We start from the raw sequence: 27,041 nt of genomic DNA, 5'->3' as shown, positions 1-27,041 counted from the left end.
GACATTTCTTTCCTGTTTGAGTTAATTTTCTATTTGGCTTAGGAAGATTAAAGAATACTAACTGATACCTTGAAAGCACCATGGATGTGTTTGGTAACTGGATAAGTTTGCCTTCAACAGGAGTCTTGGGGTTAAAAATGAAATGCTAGATGGTAGTTCCATGTTGGATGGATTAAAAGATAAATTGCTCTATAATTGTTGCCTCTGGATTGAGGTCTTCAGCTACTAGAGGAGTAGGAGTAGGCTTGGCATACTACTTGGTGATTGAATTAATTTGCCTTTGGCAGAAGTCTCATCTACAGTATATCTAGACTGATGATCAGAGGTGGAACATTAGATGGTTGTTTCAAATTAGATGGATTAAGAGACAAGAGATCCATAATTACTGCCTGTGGATTGAGGTCCTCCACTGCTGAGGGAAGTACTCAGTTGTCTTACTCTGTAACTTCTGAGGCTTTCTTGCCTGATTAAGATTGGTTCTTAAACTCCCCCCCCCCTTTATCTTGTGCCTCAGGTAGCTGGAACAGCCTCTTGAAATTGAAGTTACAATGGGAAGGAATTTGTTTATTCACCCTCCTCCTACTTAGTTTGACATTTCTTTTGTGGCACTTCTGGTTTTGAATTTTTTGTTTGGTCTTCTTTCTCTTCTTTCCTTCCATCATTTTCTTCCTTTCCTTTTCATAACTGAAAAGATCCTAGCTCTAAAGATTCATTGGATATCTTCACTTGTTTCCATAACTCCTAGCGAGACCTCTAAAAATTAAGTTGAGTTCTGACATTGACTTTTCCTTCAGTAGTGGGATGAAATTTTTTGTAGAGATCACATCTTGATGTACTTGCCATACTGATTAAATCTATATTCATGAATGGACTAGGAATCATGCCTACTAATTCTTCTTTGGTTTGCTTAAGTTCTTCAATTTGTTCTTTAATAACAGATAACCTGTAAGATAATTTGTAATGTGTTTGCAAGTAACATATTTTTTGTCCCCATTACATCAAGGCAGACCGAATCAAAGGAGGGCTTCAATGTCACCTGGGGGATTGAAGAGTTCCTATTTTCTAATGCAACCAGACATTCCTCCTCAATACTTTAACTATCATTTCTCCTGATTTTGATTGAGAGTCCAAGGCTCTGAGTTGATTAAATCAGCTGGTCTTTGACAGAGTACTTTACGATTCATTAGTACCTGCTCCTGCTCTGGTGCTGCAGGTTTTAGTTTAGAAAAAATGTTGTTATTTTGGTCTCTGTTGAAACTTGAGGTTGAGGTTTTACAGCATGTTGCAAAATATGGGAGAGAGACCCAGGTTTTTTAGGTTCTTCTGACGTGCACCATTTCCCCTCCTTTTCCCCCCAGAGAAGCCCAGAACCAGCAGAAATAATATGCTGCGATATTGCTAGACCAAAGCTGTCAAGCCTCACATTGATTGTCCTGCTTCTTACACTGTTATTTTATGACAGCAGAATTTGTACACTGTAGAATCCTGAGTTCCTATAGTTACCAGCTAGTCAGATCACAAACAATAGCTAGAACAATGAAAATAAACAGTTTCTTTCAAGTGTGAGAGTGTCATGAGTGCTTCCGAAGATCTGGGCCCAGAAGGGTTAACTGTGGCTGAGGAGAATGTGGAGAGATCGGAAACAGCTGAGCAGCCTCCAGATTCTCCCTCCACAGCAGACAGGCTTCGGAAAAGACTCAGGGCAAGAAGAACAGAGGATCGCTCTAAGGCTTTCCACAGGGACCTACGTTCACCTAGTCCTGAGTACTAGCAGAATACAGAGCTTTCCAACAGCTCAAGGAGCTGTTTTAGTATAAAACAAGCTTCAGTGGAGCCAGAAACTTCGTGGAAGCAAGGAGTCAAAACCTTGGCTGGCATCCACGTCTCTTGTTCCTGTCTCTGAACTCTGGACCTTGACCCTGGACTGCGCTGGTATTGGACTTTGGACCTGGGACTTGGACTACGTTGGTATTGTACTCTGAACTCTGGACTCTGACTGTGTATCTGACCCTGGACTTTGACATTGGACTGCACTCTGTAAGTTTGTTTCGGGACTTTGGCTTTGCATTCTTGGTATCTCTGACCTTGGACTGGTTTATCGGACTTCGGCTATTGTAACCCCGGGAACGTGACAGAGAACTGATCCTTTTCTCTTGCTTTTAACAGCTCTAAAAGAGCAGGATATTGGATGAAGCAGGAAAACGTTCACTGTACCATTCAGGAAGTCAATGGGAGCTTCTCATTGTCAAAGCAGAGCAAAGATTCTACCATTGAATTCAAGGTGCTTGGACAGCCACCTGTAGGTGCTAGCACATCACAGCTAGCAAGCACTACAAGTTATGCCCAGAAAAGCCTTTTAATATAAAATAAGCCAGAGTTAAAAATCTCGAGCTAATGCCTATCAAACCAGCATTCTGAGTTGAAATGATACATTTGAAGACTTTGTGACAGAATGAAAGCAACAGCAAGGAAAATTCCAATGCCTCGGGAAAAAAATGAGGGGGTTAATAACTTGCAAAGAAAAGTCCAGCATGCAGATGACTTCTTATTTTTCAGTTCAAGCAGAAAGTTAACAGGGAGAAAGTTCAGTTCAGTCCAGAGCAGCAGGCAAACAGTTCAGCTGTTGTCTCTTTCCCTTTTCAGGTTAAAAAAATCTTGATAAAAAGTTTGAGGCTTGGGAGTTCTTGTAATTCCCTAATAATAACAATGTCTCAAAAACATAACAAAAGATATAAAATATATAAAATAACTTGGCAACAAAGATTTTGTATCAGAAAACCTATGTAAATGGTATTTTAAAAGGAGTTAGATTTCTAAAAAACTATAAAAACTGTATAAAAGGAGTAAGAGTTAAAAAGCAAAGGAGCAGCAAATGAGCAGCAAGAGAAGAAATGCTGCTGCTTCACCCTACTGGAACCAGAATCCCATATCCCACCTAATGTTGTGTCATCCGCAAATCTGACAAGCATTCCCTGCACTCCCTCATCCAAGTCATTAACAAAAATGTTGAAGGGCACCAGGCCCAGGACTGAGCCTTGGGGTACCCCACTCCTTACCTTCAGTTTGAGAAGGAGCCATTGATAAGCACTCTCTGAGTACAATTCTGTAACCAGCTGTATATCCCCCTGAGAGTTTGCTAATCAGAATATAATGGGGCACTTTGCCAAAGGCTTTGCTGAAGTCAGAATTTTATTTATTTATTTATTTATTTATTTATTTATTTATTTATTTATTTATTTATTTATTTATTTATTTATTTATTTATTTGATTTATACCCCGCCCATCTGGTCTAAAAGACCACTCTAGGCGGCTTCCAATATAGTAAAAACAGTGAAATAATACAAAAAACACAAACAATTACATAAATCATATTGTAATAAACAGAATACAACAATATAATAGAAAATACATAAGGAGAGAATAAACAGAAAAGTCATATATTAACTGGAGGGAAGGCCTGAATGTATAGCCATGTTTTTAATTGACTTTTAAAAGTGTCCAAAGTGGGGGCCGTGCGGATCTCAGGAGGGAGATTGTTCCAGAGGCGAGGAGCCACCGCCAAGAAGGCCCGGTTTCGTGTCCTTTCTTTCCGGGCCTCCCTCGTCGTTAGGCTCCTCAGCCTCACCTCCTGGCTCGTGCGGGTGATCCGAGTAGATCTAGGTGGAAGCAGGCGTTCTGTCAAGTATCGAGGCCCTAAACCGTTTAGGGCCTTATATGTAAGCATTAACACTTTGAAGTCAATGCGGAAACGGATGGGCAGCCAGTGCAGCATGGCCAGAGTAGGAGAGATATGTTGGTATTTTCTCACTCCAGTGAGGAGTCTGGCCACCGCATTCTGCACCACCTGAAGTTTCCGCATCAGCTTCAAAGGGAGCCCCACGTAGAGCGCGTTACAGTAGTCTAATCTAGAGATTACGAGCACATGTATTAAGGTAGTGAGCACCCTCGTGTCTAGGTAAGGTCACAACCGGGCAATCCGCCAAAGGTGGAAAAAGGCGGAGCGGACTACCGACGCCACCTGCGTTTCCATGGTGAGCATCGGGTCCATATATTATGTCTACAGCATTCCCTAACAGTAAAGTTACCCAATTAAAAAAATGAGATCAGATTAGTCTGGCAGGATTTGTTCTTGACAAATCCATGTTGGCTTCTAGTTATTACTGCCTTGTTTTCAAGGTGCTTACAGAATGACTGGTTTACAATCTGCACCTGAATTTTCCCTGGGATTGATGTCAGGACGACCGGTCGGTAGTTCTCTTGTTCCTCCTTTTTGAAGATTGGGACAACATTAAAAGTCATATTTATCCTCCTGAACTAGGATTCCCATGAATAGTATAAAGAAGTTTATAATATAGCTATTAATTATCAGTTAATGTGTAATATCAAACTAAAGAAGAATTTGATAAATAAGATTTTTTTTTTCATACCTGGGAAGAATTTGTACATTTTGTGCTAATAAAAGGGGAGGGTTGTGAAGCTTAGCAAGACTCAGTACAGTTTGGGAAAGGGAATGGGGCTCCATAAATGGAGGAAAATCTGGTTATATCTCCATATTTTCCCTGTGGGGGAACATTTTATAATTGTATTGTTCATGTGGTTTTGTGTTACTAAGGTTGATCAGGTAGGTAAAGTTTTGTTTATACTTCTGCTTATTTTGTATAAATAAAAACAAATACAAATTAAGTTTTAAAAAGGAACAGTTTTGCATTAATAAACTCAATTGACAGTGAACCTGAAGAACTGTGGATTGAAACCAGAGATATTATTAGAGAAGAATGCAAACATACAATTCCTACAGTAAAAAAGAGAAGATAAACCTAGATGGATGATGGGAAAAAAACACTTAGAATTGTTACGGACAGGTAATAAGCAAAACTTGAACATGACACAGGTAGAATTGGAATCCGGGAAGGCATTTCATTTGACTGTCACATAGAGAAAAGGGAACTATTATAATAGCCAGTGCAATGAAATAGAGGAGAACAACAGAAGAGGAAAAACAAGAGAACTCTTCTAGAAGATCCAAGAAATGGAAGGGAAATTTAACTCTAGATTAGGAATGATGAGTGACCAACAGGGAAGCACACTATCTGGCCAAGATCAGATGAAACAGTATACTGAAGACCTATACAGAAGAGATGGTGTGCACCATCATATTTCCAATCACCCTATATGGGTGTGAGAGCTGGACAATTAAGAAACCTGACTGGAAAAAAAATTGATTCATTTGAAATATGGTGCTGTAGGAGAGCTTTGTGGATACCTTGGCTGTCAGAAAAAAAAGAAACAAGTGATTCCTAGATCAAATCAAACCTGAACTTTATCCGGAGGTGGAAATGATGAAACTGAGACTGTCATACGAAAAGAAAAGATTTTCTGGAAAAGACAATAATACTTAGAAATGTTAAAGGTAGTAGGAACAGAGGAAGACTAAATATGAGGTGGATTGTCTCCATCAAGGAAGTCACAGTCTTGAGTTTACAAGAGGTGAGCAGGGCTGTTGAGGACAGGACATTTTGGAGATTTCTCATTCATTGAGTCACCATAGTTCTTAGGTGACTTGATAGCATATAACAACAACACAATATGTTGTTTGTTCCTCTTACGTCTGAGGAAGTGGACTTGTCCACAAAAGCTCACATTAAAATATAGCAGTTAGTCTTCATGGTGCCATACATAGTTGTCATCGTCGTCGTCTTCTTCTTCTTCTTCGGGTCCTGAGCACAGTTTTAGCTGCAGTACAGCGGTTTAACCACTGTGCCACGAGCCTCTAGAGAGGAAAGTGCAGCCCTCCATATGTTGTTGGACTATAAGTCCCAACATTCTTCATCAAAATACTGTTGGCTAGAGCTGATGGAAGTTATAGTCTGGCATCTGGAAGTCTGTCCACCAAAAGTTCCCATTGGCACCAGTGGCAACTTTGTTCATAAGCCTACTAGCTGTGCATGGGATTTTAGGTGCATGCTATTTTTTGTACTATTTTTTGTTGGGGATGGAAGGTATGTCTTCCCTGCCCCTGTATGTCTTTCTTGGAAAAATTCTCTACTCTGCCATGCACCTGGAAGTAGCCTTAATTTACTAACATTTTCAAAAAGCGGCATTGTGTTGGTTGTGTGGTAATTTTCTGTTCAATGTATTGCTAGTTATTAAAGCACCCTATTTCAAAAGGACTGGTTATGAAAGTAAAATCAGATATATTCCATAGAAACGCCCAGAGCCACAACACACAATCAGGTAACATAAGCAAACACTTCCATTATGGGGCATTTTGTGATTCTCAATGATATTCAGTGTCCAACTCCAGTTCAGTACATCTGTTGGAACTTTTTTTTGTGTGAGGCATTTCTATTGGTAGAAAAAAAATACAGTACATGAGAACTAACTGAAATGTAGGGAATGTTGTTTATAACTGTGTAGGTGACAATGCTATAGAATGCTTACATTGGTGGTCTAGTTCTTTGAAGTTTCTGCAACAAAATGTGACTGGGAAATTCAGGAAAGTTAACTATAGGGAAGCCAGATATGTACATGTTTATTATTTATCAAGCAAAGGTTTATTTTTGTCCTCAAAAGTCACAGTGATGACTGAATAACATTTTTGATGTTATAAGAAGAGCCAGAGCTTCAGTGGAAGTTGTAGCTTCTGGTGTGCTTTCATGGCTGGTAGAAATGGGCACGAGTTGTGCTTCAGGCCTGGTTTGGAGCCTGCGCAGGTGTTCCACAAGCACTGTGCACTTTCCTCCTCCACCTCCTTCACAAGATTGCCCCCTCACCGACTGCGGCTCCCTTCCCTCCTCTGCATTCTCCACAGGATTGTCTGCTCACTGGTAGCACCGTGTGCTTCCCTGCCCCCTAGTCTGAGTGGACAATTGCATGGAGAAGACAGAGGAGGGAAGCGGGCTGCTGTCAGTGAGGAGGCAGCCAGTCACCCATAGAATGCTGAGAAGGGAAGTGTAGAGTGCCTGTGAAACACCCAAGCGTGGTTTGTGCACATCTTTAATAACTAGCATAATAAGAATGAATTGTGCACCACTTTGAAAATACAGAGTATATTATTAGAAAAACCAGAATACTTATATGTCATATATGATTTTCAAAATACACCTTTTCATGGTGTAGAGCTTGAGCATAAGTTTGAGTTTGAGTTTCTTTTTTTGAGGCTAAGCACTACCTCTACATAACCAACTAGTAATAATTAGATAAAAGTCATTTATCACGTATACAATCTGAAGGCTTTTGTTTATTCCTTCTTCTGTTTCTCATCATTACCGGTAAAGGGTATCCAATAACACTTGGAGGGCTGCATGTTTCACATGCCTATTCTTAGCTAAGGGCAGCTTTCACATTGCTATGCCAGCCTTCAAACAATCCATAGAAATTAGGCACAGTTTTCTTTTCCTTTCTCAGAAGAAGATCGTGTTGACCTGCAACTCTGGACTGTGGAACAGATTTGTGACTTGTGACCCCATTGACTGCCAGTTTCCAGACCAGTCACATGTGCTTCATGCAGACTTTGCGTGCCCAAAAGGGACCACCTACTTGAATCAATGCTTCTTCTCCTGCATGAAGCCAGCAAAGCTTCAAGGTATGCTGCTGTTTGAGGAGCATTCTCTCCTAGAACAACTGTGGACAAGTTCCAAAAAAGCTCAACCTATGTCTTCATATTTTCTGTGTTTCTACTTCGTGCATACCATCTGAAAAATACTACATAAAATATTTATGATGATGATGAGCATGCATGTTACCCGTTTTGGTTCCATTCAAGAGAGCCACATAATACATCCAGTTGTATGGCTTCTCACAGACTTATTGTTTTAATATCAGTGGCTAGGATGATATTTAAACACAAATGAACAGTGCCATAAGGCAGACTAATCTATCTATGCACTAAAAAGAAACATCAGCCCTTTGTTATTATATAATAAAATACACTCATGATTACCAGTGTTATATAACAAACTTGTCATAGGGGGATGCCTATTACTGTTTTCAAAGAGTATCACCCACTCTTGCATTTGTGCTTCCACCAAATGTTATTTGTATTTAGGATATGATTTCAGGCAAGTTTTTTAAAATTCAGGATGCTTTACCACTGGTGGCAGCAGATTCCAGTTTTTAAAACAATCTCTCTTTTCTTTGCTGCTCTTGAGGTACTGGTGGCAACAGAACCACCAGATTTGCTTGCTGTGATTATGGAGCAGAGAATGAAGTGGGTGGTTCATGACAGTATATGTATGTTTATTTTGCCCACTGAAACATCAGATGGTAATTGCAGGTACAGATAAGCAAGGCATTCTAGGGTTAGCTTTAATTCTTTAGAAAGGTTCCTGGGTAGGCAGAACCTACAGCAGAATTAGGTAGCCTGGATCCCGAGGGGTGTAAATCTTTCAGGCTACTCAGAACAGCCTTCCCTCACCCATTGCATCAGTCCTTGTGTCCTCACCTGTTTATTCTCAACGGTTGACCAAGGAGCAACCTCTCCACAGTGGTTTATGAGAGGTGCAACATGGATTCTTGTCTTGCTTCTACCTTGTACAATATGAGTTTGTCACTTGACAAATCCAAAGTAGCATTTCAAATTCTCAGTACAGATTGCTGAGGCCAGTCCAGGCCACTAGTTGGCCATCACTATAATGATCTAATTGTGTTCCATATTCTTACTGGACTCTGATTCTCTCGCTCTCACTCTCTCTCCCCTCTTGCTTGGAGTCAGGAAAGAATCAGTGGCTGATGTGCCTTGAGGATGGACTGTGGTCACTCCCAGAAGCTTACTGCAAGCTGGAGTGTGACACTCCACATCCAGTTGTCAATGCAAAGCTGTTGGTCCCCCATTGCTTGCAAGGGAATCATGACGTGGGCTCTGTCTGCACCTATGAATGTAAACCTGGGTACCATGTAGCAGACACCACAGAAGGAAAGCCCAGGAAGTGAGTAAAACCAACACATTTTCTTTCTGCCTTTGATATTCCCTGTCATCTCTTCTTTCTCAGTAACAGCAGCTCAATCTAATTGGAAGACTAGCTAGAATTATTTCTTTCTACTGTAGGATTGGCACTTTGCCAATGGATTGCTTGCAGTGAGCAGGGGTTAGGACCTGATGGCCTTGTAGGCCCCTTCCAACTTCACTTTTCTATGATTCTATGATTTGTCTTTCAGTCGTGCCAAGAAGATCTCACACTTCTTCTAATTGTTCCTGATATATCAAGTCATCACTGAGGGGAGAGAAATTGGGTGCCTAAGTCTGAAGTGTAGCCTCTTTCTTATTATTTACGAAAAGTTAATGTGAGATAGCCACCATAACTCTTTCCCTGCCTTTGGTGTACATCAGAGCAAATCAAGTTACTTGGGTTTTTAAAAGCCACTAAATTCCTGTGATATAGATTCAGCTAATCACTGACAGCTCACAAAGAGAGCTTAACTGAAGTGAAAGTGATCTCCAAGGAGGAGGTCCAGCAGGCAAAGTTAGAGTGCAAGGAAGGGAATGTACAACCAGACAAAAATGCTGAAGAGGTTTTCTAAAGACATGCAGTGAAAGGTAAAAGAAACCAGGTTGTAGCTAGGACCAGAATGCTACTTCTAGTGACTGGTGGATGAATTTGCTATGAGATTTCTTAACATAGGAGGCTGGAGTTGAAACCAGTAACATCCTGAGTAAGACTAATCTTTTGAGTAGGAGTGCCATGATTGTGGAATGAATTCTCTGAAGTCCTAGACTTGGAGAATTTTTTTTTACTACAGCTTCTCATATGCTTCTAATTGTACAGCTGGCCCAGTGACTTGATGGTTGGGAGATTCTGGAAATACAGTATTCTAACCTTTGATAGTCCTGTTTGTTTTTTTAAAGATATGCAGGATTCCTCAGCATAAGAGTTGTTAACTCTACATGGTATTACATCTTATGAATCACTCAGGTGGGCAGGGGGGAAACCACACACATTTCTTTGCATTGTTTCTTTTGTCCTTCTGAACTGGTCTGAAGGATGCATTGGATGTGAGGGGAGATTCAGTTAATATGAAAATGAATAGAATTCCTGAATTTCAAATGTTTGAGTTGGGTCAGAATTTATAAGCAGGGCTTCCCATACTTGATATGAAAAGTTCAGATTCATGCCCCAGGAAACCCAATTTTTATAATTAGAAATAATATGGTTAAATAAATATGCATATGTTCTGCTGAGGCATGAGAGATGAACAGCCCTGTCAGCAACAATAACAACTTAGCTAAATTTAAATGTTGCTGAGCCACAAATGATGCAAGGTGAATTTACTGTATTTTCATATAAAAAAATAAAATGAGAGGGTGAAATGAGAATTCTGTTCCCCCACACCAGACCACCCCACCCCACCCATAGTCATGGAATGGGCTAGTTAAGGAGCAATTCACTGAGAAGGAAATGAATATAAATAAATCAGAGGTGGAAAGTTGTGATTAAAGTTAAAGGGCCCAGTTCAGCACAGACATTAAGACAGGATGTTGCCCACAGGCTTTGCCAGAGATTGTGAGTGAAATATATGGCTTCTGTTTTGATTGATTGCCAGCTGAATACAGAAAAAGAATGTTTCATGCACTCTGTAGTAGAAGCGAACATTCAGGTGGGTGCAGATAGGTGTAATTTGAATAATGAGCCCACTATAAAAATACATTCAACCAATTTCATTTCCAAAGACACAGTTGTAGAAAACAAAACAAAAGAAAAACTTTATTCATGATTGCAGCCAGAGAAGCTGTGTACAGTTCTAAATGGCTGAACTTTGTGATACTCAACAGTCTATATGCTCCCCCTGCCAGGTTCCATTTGTAAAAAAAGATGGGTGTCAAACAAATGTTTAATCAACTTACAAAGCACTAGAGGAAGCTAAGAATAAAATATATTGAAAGAATGACAGGAAGCATTTGAGAAGGAATAAAGAAGAAATACAAGTGTTGTTTGACAAGCGAAGGTGGGAAGGTCAAGCCCATGTAATAACAAGCATGTAGTATTAACAACTTTATAGTATCATCTGTATGTGCACACTGAAACGTCTCCTACATGCTAATTGCTGTTACCTGCTTAGTTTCTCTTTGGTTTTAAGTCTCCATAGAATGTGAAAAACCTATTTTTCCAGTGGAAAAGCTTTGTGATTTTCTAATTTTATGAACATGGTGTCTTTCTCATGGTTTCCCTTTTTTTCTGGGTAGGTACTAAGTCTGTTCAAAATTATACTCTGTGCTCTTTTCAGAATAATGGAATAAGTATTTGTGCATCTGTCCACAATGATTTTTTTCCCACAGGGTGATTGCAGCTTCTGCTGTATGGCTTGAAGATATGAAAATGACATTACATGTTTATCCTCATGATATCTGCAACACTTTTCTCAGTGGGGATGCAGATGGAGAACATAAGATGGCTAAATTTTAAAGTGACCATGTATAAATGAGATTTATATAACAATATATATAAAATCTCATTCATACATGGTAACTTTAAAATTTAGCAATCTTATATATACTAATTAGTATATATACAATCTTATATATACTAATTCAGACTTAAAATTCTGTGGACACAACTCCATGACTGTTAAACTTGTACTCTAAAATCTCAGGAAAAAAGTCTTTCCAGCCCTTCTACTTTGTGTCCTTTTTATTTGGGGATACCATTGGCTGAAGTTTGGACCAGATATAGTGTTAGTGCCTAGCATCTTAAAGTGCCCCCTAAGCCCCACTGCAGCAGCAAAACCCACCCAATCTAAAAAGTGACCCCACTTTTTACACTGGGCAGTTATGAGCCTTGATTTTAATTTCCCACAGTGTGTTAACGTGCCACTTAAATATGTCCTCTTTATTTGGAGCATTGTGGGAAATTTTAATGATAATGCCACTGGAGTGTTGCTCCTGTTTCACAGCCAGCCAGAGACACGTACTAGTGTACCAGGCCAGTTAACAGTGGGTGCTAAGTTGGGGTGTAAGTGCCAGGTGAAAACCAGGCCTCTGTTCCAGTCCAGCAGGAAACAGCCAAAGGAAACTTAAGCTTTATCAGACATTCTTGCAGCTATGAGATAAGTGAGTCTGAGCTCCTTTCTTCTTCAGATGTACATGCAGGAACCAATATTCAGTAACAGTAACCAGATTGTAAAGACTGTGTTCAGTACTGGGAATTCCCTGTACTAGGCACACAGGCAGCCAATGCAGAAATATTATTTTTAACTTTTAAAAAAAGAATAGGAAAGCCAAATTTTGCAGATGGAAATCTGTTTGGAAAACTTTTTTGAGAATTTTTGAGGTATTTTTGAGATTTTTTAAAAATATATATATACCATCTCATTAGTGCCATACACTATTCTGGGTGGTTTACAGAAGTTAAAACATAGGATAATAGAATATTAAATTAGCAGTTAAAAGACCACAAAATTTCAAGAGGCATAAATTGTAAAACTAAAATAAAACAGGAGAAACAGAAAAGAACGGGAAAAATAAATAAGAGACAGGGTTGCCAAAAAAAGGCCTCTCTGTCGAGCAGTGCTTTTTAGTGCCTTTTATATGTGGAGAGGGAGCCAGGCACAGCTTTAGTGGAAGTTGGTTCCAAAGTATTGGTGCCATAACAAAGAAGGCCCTACTACTGGTGGATGATTTCCTGGCCCCCCTTGGAATGGCTACTCAGAGACACATGGTCTGGGAAGGCCTCGTGGAGTGCATAATGATCTTGGGGAAAGATATTCCAATAGGTAACGTGGTCCCAAACTGTGAAGGGCTTTATGGGTGAGCATTAGAACCTTAAATCTGATCCTGAATACAACAGCTAACCAGTGCTGACAAGTCAGTACTGGGGAGATATGATCATACTTGCTCACACCAGCCAGCAATCTGGCTGTTGAATTCTGGACCCTCTACAATCTCCAGATCAGCCTGAAGGGTTGTAGTCGATCTGGGAGATGACCTATCCATGCACCAAGGTCCTGAGGAAATCCTTGTCTCAGAAAGGGTGTAGTTGAGTGATGCTTCTCAGCTGGATAAGGATGGCTCTGGACACAGTTGCAATCTTGGAATCCCAGGACAGAGACGGGTCTAGAAGCATGCCCAGATTATGAACTTGCTCCCTAATTGGAATGGCAGTTTAGGGGTAATCCCACCCAACCTTTCTGAGGACACACACAGACATCCAGAAATAAGATCTCCATCTTGTCTGGATTCATTTTGAGCCTGTTCACCCTGGTCCATTCCAAGATCGATTCCAGGCATCCAGATGGCATTCCCTGCAAAGGTGTTGAAGGAGAGATAGATTTGTGTATCATCAGCATGCTGATGTACCTTACTCCGAATCTCCTGATGACCTCCCCCAATGGTTTAACATAGATGTTAAACAGCATTGGGGATATTGAGAGCCCCTGGGGCACCCCACAGTTGTGAGTTCAGGGAGCTGACAGGTTACCCTCAAAGTGAACTCTCTGAACATGGTCCTTCAGGAAGGATTGGAGCTGGCTAAGTGTCAGTCCCCTGATTTCCACCTCTCAGAGAGCCTGTCCAGAAGGATACAGTGGCTGACATTATCAAAAGTCACTGAGAGATCCAGGGTCACCAATAGGGAAAAATCCTCCTCTATCAACCTCCCTTAAAGGTCATCATGCAGTGTGACAAGTGCCATCTCAGTGCTCTGTTGCAGCCTGAAGCCTGACTGGAATAGATCAAGGCAGTTTTCCTCTTCCAGGTATGATTGGAACTGCCCTGCCACCACTCACTCAATCACCTTGCCCAAAAGGGGTATATTGTCAATAGGTCTATAGTGGTTAAGATTATCCATCAGCAGGTGTGGTCATTTAACAAGGGGCCAGTTGATGGTTTCCTTCACCCGAGAGGGGAGACGTCCCTTCCTCAAAGAGGCTTTTGCAAAGCTCACCGCCCAATCAACCACACCCCCATTGGCAGCTTTTATTAGCCATGGAGTCGAGCAAAACAAATCCTGCCAGACTAACCTGATCTCATTTTTTGATGAGGTAACCACCCTGATAGATTGAGGGAATGCTGTGAACATAGTATATCTTGACTTCAGCAAAGCTGAAGAGAGAAACAAAATTCAGAATGATCTAGATAGGCTTAAGCACAGACCTGAAAGCAACAGAAAGAAATTCAACAGGGATTTGAATTTCAAAGTGTTATACCTAGGAAAAAGAAACCAAACACAGAACTACTAGGAAGGGATACCTGGCTCAGCAATACTATGAGCGAGAAGGATCTTGGAGTCATTGTAGATCACAAGCTGAATATGAGCCAACAGTGCAGTGTAGCTACAAATAAAGCAAATGCTGTTTTAGGTTGCATGAACAGAAGTATAGTCTCCAAATCCCATTAGGTACTCAATCCTCTTTATTCAGCACTCATTAGGCCTCATCTTGAGTACTGTGTCCAGTTCTCTACACTGCACTTCAAGAAGGATGCCAACAACTTGAAACAAGTTCAGAGGAGGGCAACAAGAATGATCAGGAGGGTGGAAACAAAGCCTTATGAGGAAAAGCTCAAAGAATTGAGCATATTTAGCATTGAGAAAAGAAGACTGAAGGGAGATATGATGGCACTTTTCAAATACTTGAAAGGCTGTCATACAGAGGAGGGGCAGGACCTGTTCTAAGTCATCCCAGGAAACAGGACATGCAACAACGGGCTCAAGTTACAGTATGTCAGATTTCCGTTGATTGTCAGGAAAAACTTCCTAAGTATTAGAGCAGTATGGCAATGGAACCAATTATTTCAAGAGTTGGTGATTGCTCTGACACTGGAGGCATTTGAGAGAAATTTAGACAACCACCTGGCAGATATCCTTTGACTTGTGTTCTTTCATTGAACAGGAAGTTGGACTCAATGGCCTTATAGGCCCCTTCCAACGTCATGGTTCTATGAGCAGGCAATAGATCTGCAGCTGGCTAGCACCCTGGATACCTCCTCCAAAGTTACAGGGTCCAACTGAACCACTTGGGCAGAGGGAGAGGGTGTAGCAAGCCAGTAAACCAAATTGTTGGCGGAGTCAAGATCAGCCTGAATGGCCTTTGTTTTTGATTTATTATTATTTTTTTTAAAAAGCTGCAAATTGTTCACTGATAAAGTCACCAGGAAGGGGCCATGATTGACCAGAGTTAATGAGGCCACAAACCACCCAGAAAAGTTGTTGGTTTGTGGCCTCCCTAATGAGCTTAATATTGGATCCCTTTGAGGAGAAAAGTGAGATTAAAATATTTTAAATAAATAAAATAAATAAAGTTTAATAAATAAATATTAAACACCTTTTTGCAGGTTTTAGGGCACTGACATAACTCTTGATAAAGGTCTTAAGAGCAGCCAGATTTTGAACAGACTGATCCTTCCTCCACCTTATTTTTAACTTCATAGCCCAAAGCTCCTCGGTAAGCCAGGCAGCAGGCTTGACTCTGAAGTGGGGAGGTTGCTTGGGGGTAATTGTGTCAACCACCTGGGTCATTCCTACAATCCTGGGCTTTGAAAGGGTCATCAGTCAAATACCCTCCCAAGGCCTCCAAAACCCCATCAGGGTCAAGAAGCTTCCAAAGGCAGACTATTTTGACAGGTCCGTTCTCCCTGTGGAGGGAGGTTGCTGTTGCCAGATTATATCTCAGCAGAAAATTATCTGTCCATGACAGAGGAAGGGAACTTATGTTCCACACCCTCAGATCACTCTCCACTTGCAAAGTTGGGAAAACCAGGTCTAGAGCAGACCCACATTATGTGTAGGGCTGATGACATGCTGGGATAGGCTCAAGGAGGTCATGGTCTCCGTGAATTCCAGGGCTGGACCAGAAAGTTCAGATTCAGCATGAATGTTGAAGTCCTTAACTTTCAATAGTCTGGGTGACCTCAACACTGCAGACGAAATGAACTCACCCAGACCTGGCAGGGCAAGTGCTTGGTCACAGGGAGAGCAGTACACCAGCCTACCCCAAATCTATCCCTGAGCTCCACTGTAAGGTATAATCACTCTAAGTTTGTACTTGAGAGTGCAGCAGTTCCGCTAATGTGGATGGAATCCCTGTGGACTATTGCAGCCCCCCTCCATACCGCTCTGATCTGCCCTGGTGGCGGTAGCATATCCTAGTGGGTACATCTGTGAGGGGGCAATCCCTCCCTCATTGCCCACCCATGTCTCAGTTGTACACGTCAAGTCTGCTCTCTCATTTATTATCATGAATAAGATGGAAGTTATTATTATGAGACCTTGCATTCAGTGGCAAACGGGGCAGATTGAAGGGCTGGAAAAGCTGGTTGCCACGCTCCTGTCAGAGGGTGGAGAGGCCAAACCCATGACAAGCACCAATTACCTAACATGCTTCTCCTGCAATAGAAAGCCCTCCCCACAGAATGTACTTTTCCCAACCCAACACCACGGGAATGTAATTCAGGTCTATTACTAAAACACGTCTCTCCAAAGTCTAGGCAAATGTGGCCACAAAGGGGAGGGGAACATAAAACAACAAACAAACAAACAAACAAACAGAAGTTGCAAAAATTATAATAAATAATGAAAAAGGTCTGTAGCTAAAATATAAAGTACAAAGTAAGGTTGTTAATTTATTCTTTTTATAGTGAGTATGTTTAAGCTTTTGGCATGCTTTTATTTCATTGCATGTCCATTCCCCAAACATCTTGCATCTTCTCATGTACTTTATTCCAGCAGTTACAACACTGTGAACACTTAATTTTCCTTACATTATCAATGGAGGTGTGATGCTGAAAAGGCCCAGTTGTCCCAGAGTGCCCTCACTAAGTTAACAGCAGAGATAGGATCTAAACTGGGAGCTTAGTCATCTTATGAGCATGCTCTCTTTCAGTCTCCTACCAATACTAACACCAGTTATTCTTTAACTTGGCCACATTGGGAATAACATACTCACCAAAAGGGAGAAAATCCAGAGAGGGAGTGAGCAAAGTACTGCCTCTTGAATAGCATAATGAATATTTTTCAGTTTGTCAAGATCAAGGGAAGCTCAGCTTAAAGCTTTAATTCTATGGACATTCCTTTGAATGTAAGTTCCTTAGAGCAAGGTGCGGTTTACTTCTAGGAAATTGTACATAGGTCTGGGCAGTAAATGCTTGAATGTGTTACAGTATGTCTGTAACCCATAACAGTTCTGCAGAAAGACTTCAGGTGAAAGCAATGACTACTCAAGAAATCAAGTATCATCTGACACTTCTGAGGCAAAAAGTTGTTCACTCTATACATTTGTGTTCCATCACATAGAATCATATTTTAAATTTATATGTCTCATTTATACACTGCCTTTCTCCCAATGGGGAGACTCAAGGCAGCTCACAGTGTTAAAAATTAAAACACAATAAATTATACATTTAAAAACAATTAAATTATAATAGTAATTAAAATACATTAAATGATTTAAAACTTTAAAACTTTAAAAACATTCTCAGCTAAAAAGCAGCATTCAAGGACTCAGTAATCATTCTTAAAAAGTTGCCTGAAGAGGTGAATCTTCACGTCAGCAAAAGAATAAAAGAAAGGGGCCAACCTAACCTCTTGAGGGAGAGCATTCCACAACCTGGGGGTAGCTACAAAGAAGGTCCTCTCATGTCCCCATCAAACATGCCTGCAATGGGGTCATCCTCCTTAAGGACCAGGAAGGCTCATATGGGGAAATCCAGCCATTCAGATACCTTGGACCCAACATGTATAGAGCTTTGTACACTTTGTACAATGCAACACTTTGAATTGGCCCTGGAAACGAAATGCTTGCTAGTGCACTAGTTTTAGCATGGGTGTTATATGCTCCCTATAACTGGCCCTAGTCTGTAGTCTGTCACCTGCATTTTGAATCAGATGGACTTTCTGAACCATCTTAAAAGGCAGCCCCACATAGGACATGTTACAGTAATTGTAGCAAGATGTAACTAAAGGATGTGTCACTGCAGCCAAAACAGACCTCTCAAGGAATAGGCACAATTGCCACATCTGTTTTAACTGTGCAAAAGCAACCCTGGCCACTGCTGAAAAGAAGCCTCATGGCTCAGTGGTTAAACTGCAATACTACAGTCAAAACTATGCTCACATCCCAGGTTCAATCCCAGGTAACCGGTTCGAGGTTCACGCAGCCTTCCAGCTTCTGAGGTCAGCTTGCTGGGGGTGTGTGTGGCTTGCATAATTAAATTTTAAACGATCCAGAGAGTGTTTTAACTGCAGTGGGGTGTTATATAAGCAACACACTTTGTTTTTTGCTTTGAAACCTGGGCATCCAGGGTCAGGGATGAGCCCAGGGGTACACCCAAGCTGCAGACCTGAGTTTTCTGGGGGGAGTATAATCTCATCTGGCACAGGTTGCATCTCTGTTCTCTCACCTGTCTTCCAATTGACCAGGAGTAGCTCTGTCTCATCTGGATGAAGTTTTAGCTTGTTTGTCTTCATCCATTACAGATAACAGGGAGCAGTTTAGAACTGAGACAGCTTCCTTAGAATTCAATGACAAGGAGTGAATGCGTTGGGTGTCATCATCTTACTGGTAACACAGAACCCCCAGTCTCTGGGCATGTTCTCCCAATGGTTTCATGTATGTATTAAATAGAATGGAAGACAACACAAAATCCCGAGAGATGCTACAGATCAGTGGCCAGGGCATTGAACAGGAGTCCTTCAGCACTACCATTTCAGTTCTACCCTCCAGAAAGGACTGGAGCCACTGTAAAAACAGTGCTTCCAAGTTCCATCCCAGAAAGATGGCTCAGAAGGATACCATGGTCTTGAACAGCAGAGCCAACAGAGACACACTCCCCCTGTCCAGTTCCAGGCATACTGTAGGATGCCAACCAAGGCAACCAAAGCTGTCTCAGTCCTATAGCTGGGTTTGATGCCAAATTAAAATGGATCTAGATAATCTGTCTCATCCAGGAATCTCTATAGCTGAGAAACCACCAGGCACTGCTTCCATACAATGATGCTTAACCAATGAGCCTGAAAGTCCTGTTTGCTGTTTTTCCTATTTTAGTCCCTATGAAAAAACATACTCAGTGATAGTTTTTTTTAAAGCTGAACTTCTGCATCTGTGCTCATTTGCATAATATAGAAGTGACAGAATAGAAGCTGTTAAACTAAAAAATAGAAAATGCTGGACTCCCAAGTGGCTCTGGATGTTTTTCAAATCAGTATTGTTTCTGGATTTTAAAAACTGGCCACAGTTACAAGAAACCTCGCATGAATAATATCGACATGGGTTGTAATCTTGGCAAGTTTGCAAAATTTGGCTTTCGTTTTTTGTGTAAATTTGACAGTGTGTTTGCACAAATCCTGCTTTGTCTCCTTACATCTGTCACTTTCTAGCCCTGTATTTCTAAATTTTTTACGTCCAGTGGGAACCTACTTGTCATGTCTCTCGCCCACCTGTCAAATGTGTAGACATGCCCAGCATTCAAGCCTGAACCCCAGTGGTGCATAGTAGAAACATCTGTCATTTTAGGTAAGGAGAAAGCAGGCAGACAGACTGCATCAGAAGAAGAAAAGGGGTTCGTCCTCAGGCCCATCATCATTTGTGTTTCTGATTCCTAATTTCAGTTATTAACTTGTTCTGTTTGTTGACTTATGAAGAATCTTCAAAGCAAATGACACCATCATCAAGGAATCCAAAGAGCTACCACAGGCATACTTCTTATGAACAGAAAGGGGGCAATGTTTAATCTGTGAACTGCTGAATAATATGAACTCCAAACAGCTCACATGCTGATCAGTCTGTCTGCATCTTTTCCCCTCAAAGTCCCAGCCTCATACTCAATCCCTCTCTTTCCCTTTCTAGGTGAAAAGTGGTAAAGATGTCTGATCCTTCCATATATTTTTATTTTCTCCCCAGTAGGTCCCAAATTATCCAAACAGTGTGGTATTAGAAGCTGGATCATAAAAGAGATGGATGTGGGAAAGGGAAAAGGAAATGATCAACAGAGTGGGAGCTGGAAGCCCTTCAGAAAGGCCACCGTGGGTGAATAAGGATAGAATGAGGATGGATCAAGTGTAGCTTGGCAGCAGGCCACCTAACATTAACTGGAAATGTATGCAGCCCTGTTCATGTTTTTGTACCAAAATAATTCCATAGTTTATCCAAGTCAATTCAAATTCTTTGCTCTGTACATTCAAAAAACTACACTCCAGCTAAATTATGAAAATCTTCTTTTTCCTATTTACTTGCTTATGTTTTGCAAACCAAACCTGTTCATTCTGTATGACTTTAACATACTCAGAATTGCTATATTATAACACAGAAATCCTACCAGTACCTTTCAGAGTTATGAGGTAGTAGAAAAAGATTCAGCCACTGTATCTCTATCACCCCCTCTAGCCTGTTGCAACAAGTGTGACTCAATTTCATTCCATGGTAGGATTCAACATTCTTTCTAAGCTGTGCAGGTGTGCAACTGCAGCCAGTGTTGCTGTCCATTTGGTTCTGGTTGTGGCTGGAACCCTGCACACACGGGGCAGGACCCCCATCCAGAACTGGTGGAAAATGAGAAAGAACATTGGTAGGAACACAGGAACACTTCATGGATTGCTGCCTTGTCGTGGCGAAGGGGCTTGAGTAACTCAGAGAAGCTATGGGCTATGCCGTGCAGGGACACCCAAGACGGACAGGACATAGTGGAGAGTTCCGACTAAACGCAATCCACCTGGAGTAGGAAATGGCAAGCCACTCCAGTATCTTTGCCAAGAACGCCCCATGATCAGAAACAAAAGGCTAAAAGATATGATGCTGGAAGATGGGCCCCTCAGGTCGGAAGGCGTCCAACATGCTACTGAGGAAGAGTGGAGGACAAGTACAAGTAGCTCCAGAGCTAATGAAGTGGTTGGGCCAAAGCCGAAAGGACGCTCAGCTGTGGACGTGCCTGGAAGTGAAAGGAAAATCCAATGCTGCAAAGAAGAATACTGCATAGGAACCTGGAATGTAAGATCTATGAACGTTGGGAAGCTGGAGGTGGTCAAACAGGAGATGGCAAGAATAAACATCGACATCCTGGGCATCAGCGAACTAAAATGGACAGGAATGGGCGAATTCAGCTCAGATGATTATCATATCTACTATTGTGGGCAAGAATCCCGTAGAAGGAATGGAGTAGCCCTCATAGTCAACAAAAGAGTGGGAAAAGCTGTAATGGGATACAATCTCAAAAATGATAGAATGATGTCAATACGAATCCAAGGCAGACCATTCAACATCACAATAATCCAAGTTTATGCACCAACCAGCATTGCTGTGGAGACTGAAATTGAACAATTCTATGAAGATTTACAACACCTTCTAGAACTGACACCAAAGAAAGATGTTCTTCTCATTCTAGGGGACTGGAATGCTAAAGTAGGGAGCCAAGAGATAAAAGGAACAACAGGGAAGTTTGGCCTTGGAGTTCAGAATGAAGCAGGACAAAGGCTAATAGAGTTTTGTCAAGAGAATAAGCTGGTCATCACAAACACTCTTTTCCAACAACACAAGAGGCGACTCTATACATGGAAATCACCAGATGGGCAATATCGAAATCAGATTGATTATATTCTCTGCAGCCAAAGATGGAGAAGCTCTATACAGTCAGCAAAAACAAGACCTGGAGCTGACTGCGGTTCTGATCATCAGCTTCTCATAGCAAAATTCAAGCTTAGACTGAAGAGATTAGGAAAAACCACTGGGCCACTCAGGTATAATCTAAACCAAATCCCTTATGAATACACAGTGGAAGTAAAGAACAGATTTAAGGAACTCGATTTGGTGGAGAGAGTGCCTGAAGAACTTTGGATAGAGGCTCGTAACATTGTCCAAGAGGCAGCAACGAAAACCATCCCAAAGAAAAGGAAATGCAAGAAAGCAAAGTGGCTGTCCAACGAGGCCTTAGAAATAGCAGAGAGGAGAAGGGAAGCAAAATGCAAGGGAGATAGGGAAAGTTACAGAAACTTGAATGCAGACTTCCAAAGAATAGCAAGGAGAGACAAGAGGGCCTTCTTAAATGAACAATGCAAAGAAATAGAGGAAGATAACAGAAAAGGAAAGACCAGAGATCTGTTCAGGAAAATTGGACATATTAGAGGAACATTTTGCGCAAAGATGAACATGATAAAAGACAAAAATGGGAAGGACCTAACAGAAGCAGAAGACGTCAAGAAGAGGTGGCAAGAATACACAGAGGAATTATATCAGAAAGATTTGGATATCCCGGACAACCCAGACAATGTAGTTGCTGACCTTGAGCCAGACATCCTGGAGAGCGAAGTCAAGTGGGCCTTAGAAAGCCTGGCTAACAACAAGGCCAGTGGAGGTGATGGCATTCCAGTTGAACTATTTAAAATCTTGAAAGATGATGCTGTTAAGGTGCTACATTCAATATGCCAGCAAGTTTGGAAAACTCAACAGTGGCCAGAGGATTGGAAAAGATCAGTCTACATCCCAATCCCAAAGAAAGGCAGTGCCAAAGAATGCCCCAACTACCGTACAATTGCACTCATTTCGCATGCTAGCAAGGTTATGCTCAAAATCCTACAAGGTAGGCTTCAGCAGTATGTGGACCGAGAACTCCCAGAAGTACAAGCTGGATTCCGAAGAGGCAGAGGAATTCGAGACCAAATTGCTAACTTGCGCTGGATTATGGAGAAAGCCAGAGAGTTCCAGAAAAATATCTACTTCTGCTTCATTGACTATGCGAAAGCCTTTGACTGTGTGGACCACAGCAAACTATGGCAAGTTCTTAAAGAAATGGGAGTGCCTGACCAATTTATCTGTCTCCTGAGAAACCTATATGTGGGACAGGAAGCAACAGTTAGAACTGGTCATGGAACAACTGAGTGGTTCAAAATTGGGAAAGGAGTACGGCAAGGCTGTATATTGTCCCCCAGCTTATTTAACTTATATGCAGAATACATCATGCGGAAGGCTGGACTGGAAGAAACCCAAGCCGGAATTAAGATTGCCGGAAGAAATATCAACAACCTCCGATATGCAGATGATACGACTCTGATGGCAGAAAGTGAGGAGGAAGTAAAGAACCTTGTAATGAGAGTGAAAGAGGAGAGTGCAAAAAACGGTCTGAAACTCAACATCAAAAAAACTAAGATCATGGCCACTGGTCCCATCACCTCCTGGGAAATAGAAGGGGAAGATATGGAGGCAGTGTCAAATTTTATCTTCCTGGGCTCCATGATCACTGCAGATGGAGACAGCAGCCCTGAAATTAAAAGGCGCCTTCTTCTTGGGAGGAAAGCGATGACAAATCTTGACAGCATCTTGAAAAGCAGAGACATCACCTTGCCAACAAAAGTCCGAATAGTCAAAGCTATGGTTTTTCCTGTCGTGATGTATGGAAGTGAGAGCTGGACCATAAAGAAAGCAGACCGCCGGAGAATTGATGCCTTTGAATTGTGGTGCTGGAGGAGGCTCTTGAGAATCCCCTGGACTGCAAGAAGAACAAACCTATCAGTTCTAAAGGAAATCAACCCTGAATGCTCACTTGAAGGACAGATCCTGAAGCTGAGGCTCCAGTACTTTGGCCATCTCATGAGAAGAAAAGAGTCCTTGGAAAAAACCTTGATGTTAGGAAGGTGTGATGGCAAGAGGAGAAGGGGACGACCGAGGATGAGATGGCTGGACAGTGTCTGCGAAGCAACCAACATGAACCTGACACAACTCCGGGAGGCAGTAGAAGACAGGAGGGCCTGGCGTGCTCTGGTCCATGGGGTCACGAAGAGTCGGACACGACTAAACGACTAAACACACACACACAGGAACACAGACAGATTTCTAACTCCTGTCCTCTGAAGATGCCAGCCACAGAGACTGGCAAAACGTTAGGAAGAAAAACCTCCAGAACACAGCAGAGCAGCCTGAAAAACCTACAACAACCATCGGATCCTGGCCGTGAAAGTCTTCGAGAATACATTACTTATTTATTCTTATATTTCTATACTGCTGACTTAGTGTACAACTCTATTCTAATTGGTTTACACATAAAATCAGCAATTTAGAACATAAACAAATAGAAATATAGTAACCAAATAAACTCCAAGCAATGATGGACTACGGGAAAACCTGTGAAAATAACTTATGGGAGGGTGTCCTTAGAAGTTTCCCAGAACAGTAAAGTCTTAAGCATCCTCTTAAAGGGAGGGAATATTTTATAGTTAGGTATGCCCCTAACTATAAAATGTTCTGCTATATGTCTTTCCTTTCTACAGGACAGTATGGTTGCAGGCATTTAAGACACAGCTAATCAAAAAGTGGTAAAAGCAGAAGGGTAGTAGAAACAATGGTAGTTGGTGACCATTGTAAGTGGTAGACCAGATGGCATAGCAGCCAATAGTGGGCAAAGCCAGAAACAACAGTGAGTATTTAAACACACTGATGCATCTGTGCACACTCAGGGATATGCCTGCATAAATTCGGACAGAGGCAAATAGGTAGGCCAGCATTCACACATAGAGAGGACTTTTGCTTTTGGTAAGAAAGCAGGTAGGGATGGAACAGCTGGGGATAGCCCGGACATAAGGTGCCTTAGTGGACAAGCTGCCACTGGGTAGAAGCTGTTAATTTACACTCCTATCCCCCAGTCAAAGCATGAAAGCATATGAGAGGAAAAGACATCAAGCAAATCTGGGGAGACAATGTTTTGTCCCTTGGAGAATAGAGCTATTTTATAAATCCAAGTATATATACAAAACTGTATCCTTCAAAAAGCAGGAGTGAAAGTATTGGTTGTCTTATTCAGAGAAAATAAATCCATAGCTAGTCATCATTTGTCAGGATGCGGATTGATCAAAACATAGAGACAAGACTTTTGAATCCATTGTTTTCTAAGCATTTGGTAGCTGAGGGAGATTTTTTTTATCTATATACAGACACACCTTACTGTTATAGACAAAAATGTGTACTTTAAAGCTTTATAAGGGCAGGAACCTCAAACTCTAGGTGGAAATCTTGACCTGGAACATGCCCTCTGTTCTGATGGATACGTTTTACTATATTGCTATATTAGGATAATGCTTTCTTGATTATTAAAGCAGAATTGCCTGCTGACAGTTGAAAGGAGGCAAAGGCCAGAACAGTTAACTAGGCATTGATACCATAAGCATGTCCTGGATTAGGTTGCCCCATGCACATCTCCAGAAAATATGTGGATATATTTGACATACGTATATTTTCAGACAGACTTAATTCATTTGTGTCTTTTCTGATCTTGCAGGCCCTTCCCTTAGACAGGGTGAGATGGCTGAAGTCCCTCAGCTTTATTCCTCCAATCCCAGCTCCTCGCCCACCTCCAAATTCTTCCTGCCTTTCACTTCCTGTGCACACCACTGCCTGATCTCTACTGGGGGACAGGCACTTCCTTGACATGACATGAATTGAAATCATAGCAAGATCACTTAAGGAGGGTTCCCCAATCTTCTTAAACCTCTAATTTTATAATGTGATAATTATGCCATCCATGGAAGACAGGTGGATGAGAAAAAAAGATCTCCGTCTATGCCTTTAATTTATGTTTTTCTCTCAGATGTGACACAGTAAATATTTGCCGATGTTTCAGGAATACAAATGCTTTTATGCCTCATTTAGTTTATTTTTCTCTCCTTTAAAGTCAGCCTCTTAAGTTTGATTTGTACTTGTTGAAGCTGAATAGAAAGTCATTTACTCACTGTTCATGCAGTCAGGCATAAATCTTCTTCATACACCTCCCCTTCTGGCAGCTAACTCACCAGACATGGTGGCTCCCAAGCCAGTTGCTTTAGGAAGGAAACCCTCACGAAGACAGATTTGCTGTCTGAATTTGGAGGTTTCCTGGCCCTACTTGCTGCAAGTCCACTCTCCTGTGAAAAACATGCCCCCCTTCACTTCTGAGGGGTCCGCTGACTCAGAGTTTACACAGGGGTTCCCAGAGCCCTAGGATTCCCCTGTTCTTGCTGCCATCACTCCACCTCCTTCTCGTGTGTGACATTAAAACAGTGTCTCAACAAACATTGTTGCCCTTTAATGTTTTTTTAATTTAAAGCTTTTCCAGTATAATATTTTCTTGACCTTGACTGGGATCCCTTGTTGTTGTTTTTAAACCAACATGTTATATAGTTTGGGCCTATGTTTACCATTACAGAAAAGAATGTTGCCATAAACCAAGGTATCCCTTTTAACTGCTCAAGTAGTCATAGGAAAAAATCAGAGATCGCTCAGTGTATATTTCCGTGCTGCTTTGACATAAATTTTGTTTTCATCCAATTTACCAGTAAATCTCTCTCTCCCACCCCCCATTACTACTTAGAATGTCATTGGCAAATAATGTGAGCTGTGGGGCTAATTTGTTGACATCTGCCAAAGCTGGCCAACTGTTAAGATGAACTTGGGAGCGAGCCAGTCTCCTCTGCTATATGGTTGTGATGCTTTCGAGATTGACACAAGGTTTGACATCAAAACAGCTCTAGCAGTGCTTCATACATCTTCTTGTGGCTTTCAAATTTTGACCTTTAAAGGATTGGTGTTTTTTTTAAAACTTCTCCTGATTTTTGTTTTATTTTTGCTTTGGCTCCACTGCTAATCCTAAATAAATGTCAGTTTTGTAGGATCAGAAGAAGTAGTGATGGCTGTGTTACAAAGGAAGGTTTACAGCAAGTTTTGAAAGTTTCTCTCCCTTCCCTAGCCTTCTTGCTCCATCCCTTCATGATGCCTCCCAGGAAACTGACTTTATAGCTTGCAGCAATAAACAGGTACTTAATTCCCTTCCCCTCCCCCTACACACTCTGTTTCAGGGTTAGGTAAGGATAAGCATATTTTGCAAACACCTGAAATTTTAAAACACTATTTTCTCTCTCTCTCTCATTGATTGGTGCCTAGGAGAATGAAACACTTTCTTAGCTTGAATGAGCAGTGCAGGAGAAATGGTTTTTTTTTGCAGCAGCTCACATCAAAAACCTTTGATGTGAGCTGCTGCAAGATAGCAAGCTTATCTACTTTAGTCTTGGAGAAAAAAATGCACATTGCTCTAAAATGTGCCATATTGGAAAATGCAGTAAGTTTTTCCTTTTTAATGAACTGGAACACAGAAACATTGGATGGA

General features: G+C 41.4%; 1 protein-coding gene across 3 annotated transcripts in view; it reads left to right on the top strand.

Moving 5' to 3' along the window:
* PAPPA2 (pappalysin 2) overlaps nucleotides 1–27,041 on the top strand; it is a 435,383-nt gene that overhangs the window by 312,420 nt on the left and 95,922 nt on the right. For all 3 annotated transcript variants that reach the window (XM_072998203.2, XM_072998204.2, XM_072998205.2), the window contains exons 15-16: nucleotides 7,409–7,586; nucleotides 8,715–8,928. In XM_072998203.2, coding sequence (XP_072854304.2) covers nucleotides 7,409–7,586; nucleotides 8,715–8,928 — 392 coding nt within the window. The remainder of the gene's footprint in view (nucleotides 1–7,408; nucleotides 7,587–8,714; nucleotides 8,929–27,041) is intronic.

Source organism: Pogona vitticeps, chromosome 4, assembly GCF_051106095.1.
Source record: "Pogona vitticeps strain Pit_001003342236 chromosome 4, PviZW2.1, whole genome shotgun sequence".
Lineage (NCBI taxonomy): Eukaryota > Metazoa > Chordata > Lepidosauria > Squamata > Agamidae > Pogona > Pogona vitticeps.
The sequence above is the reverse complement of the archived record's forward strand: the minus strand, read 5'-3'. Positions and strand labels throughout refer to the sequence as shown.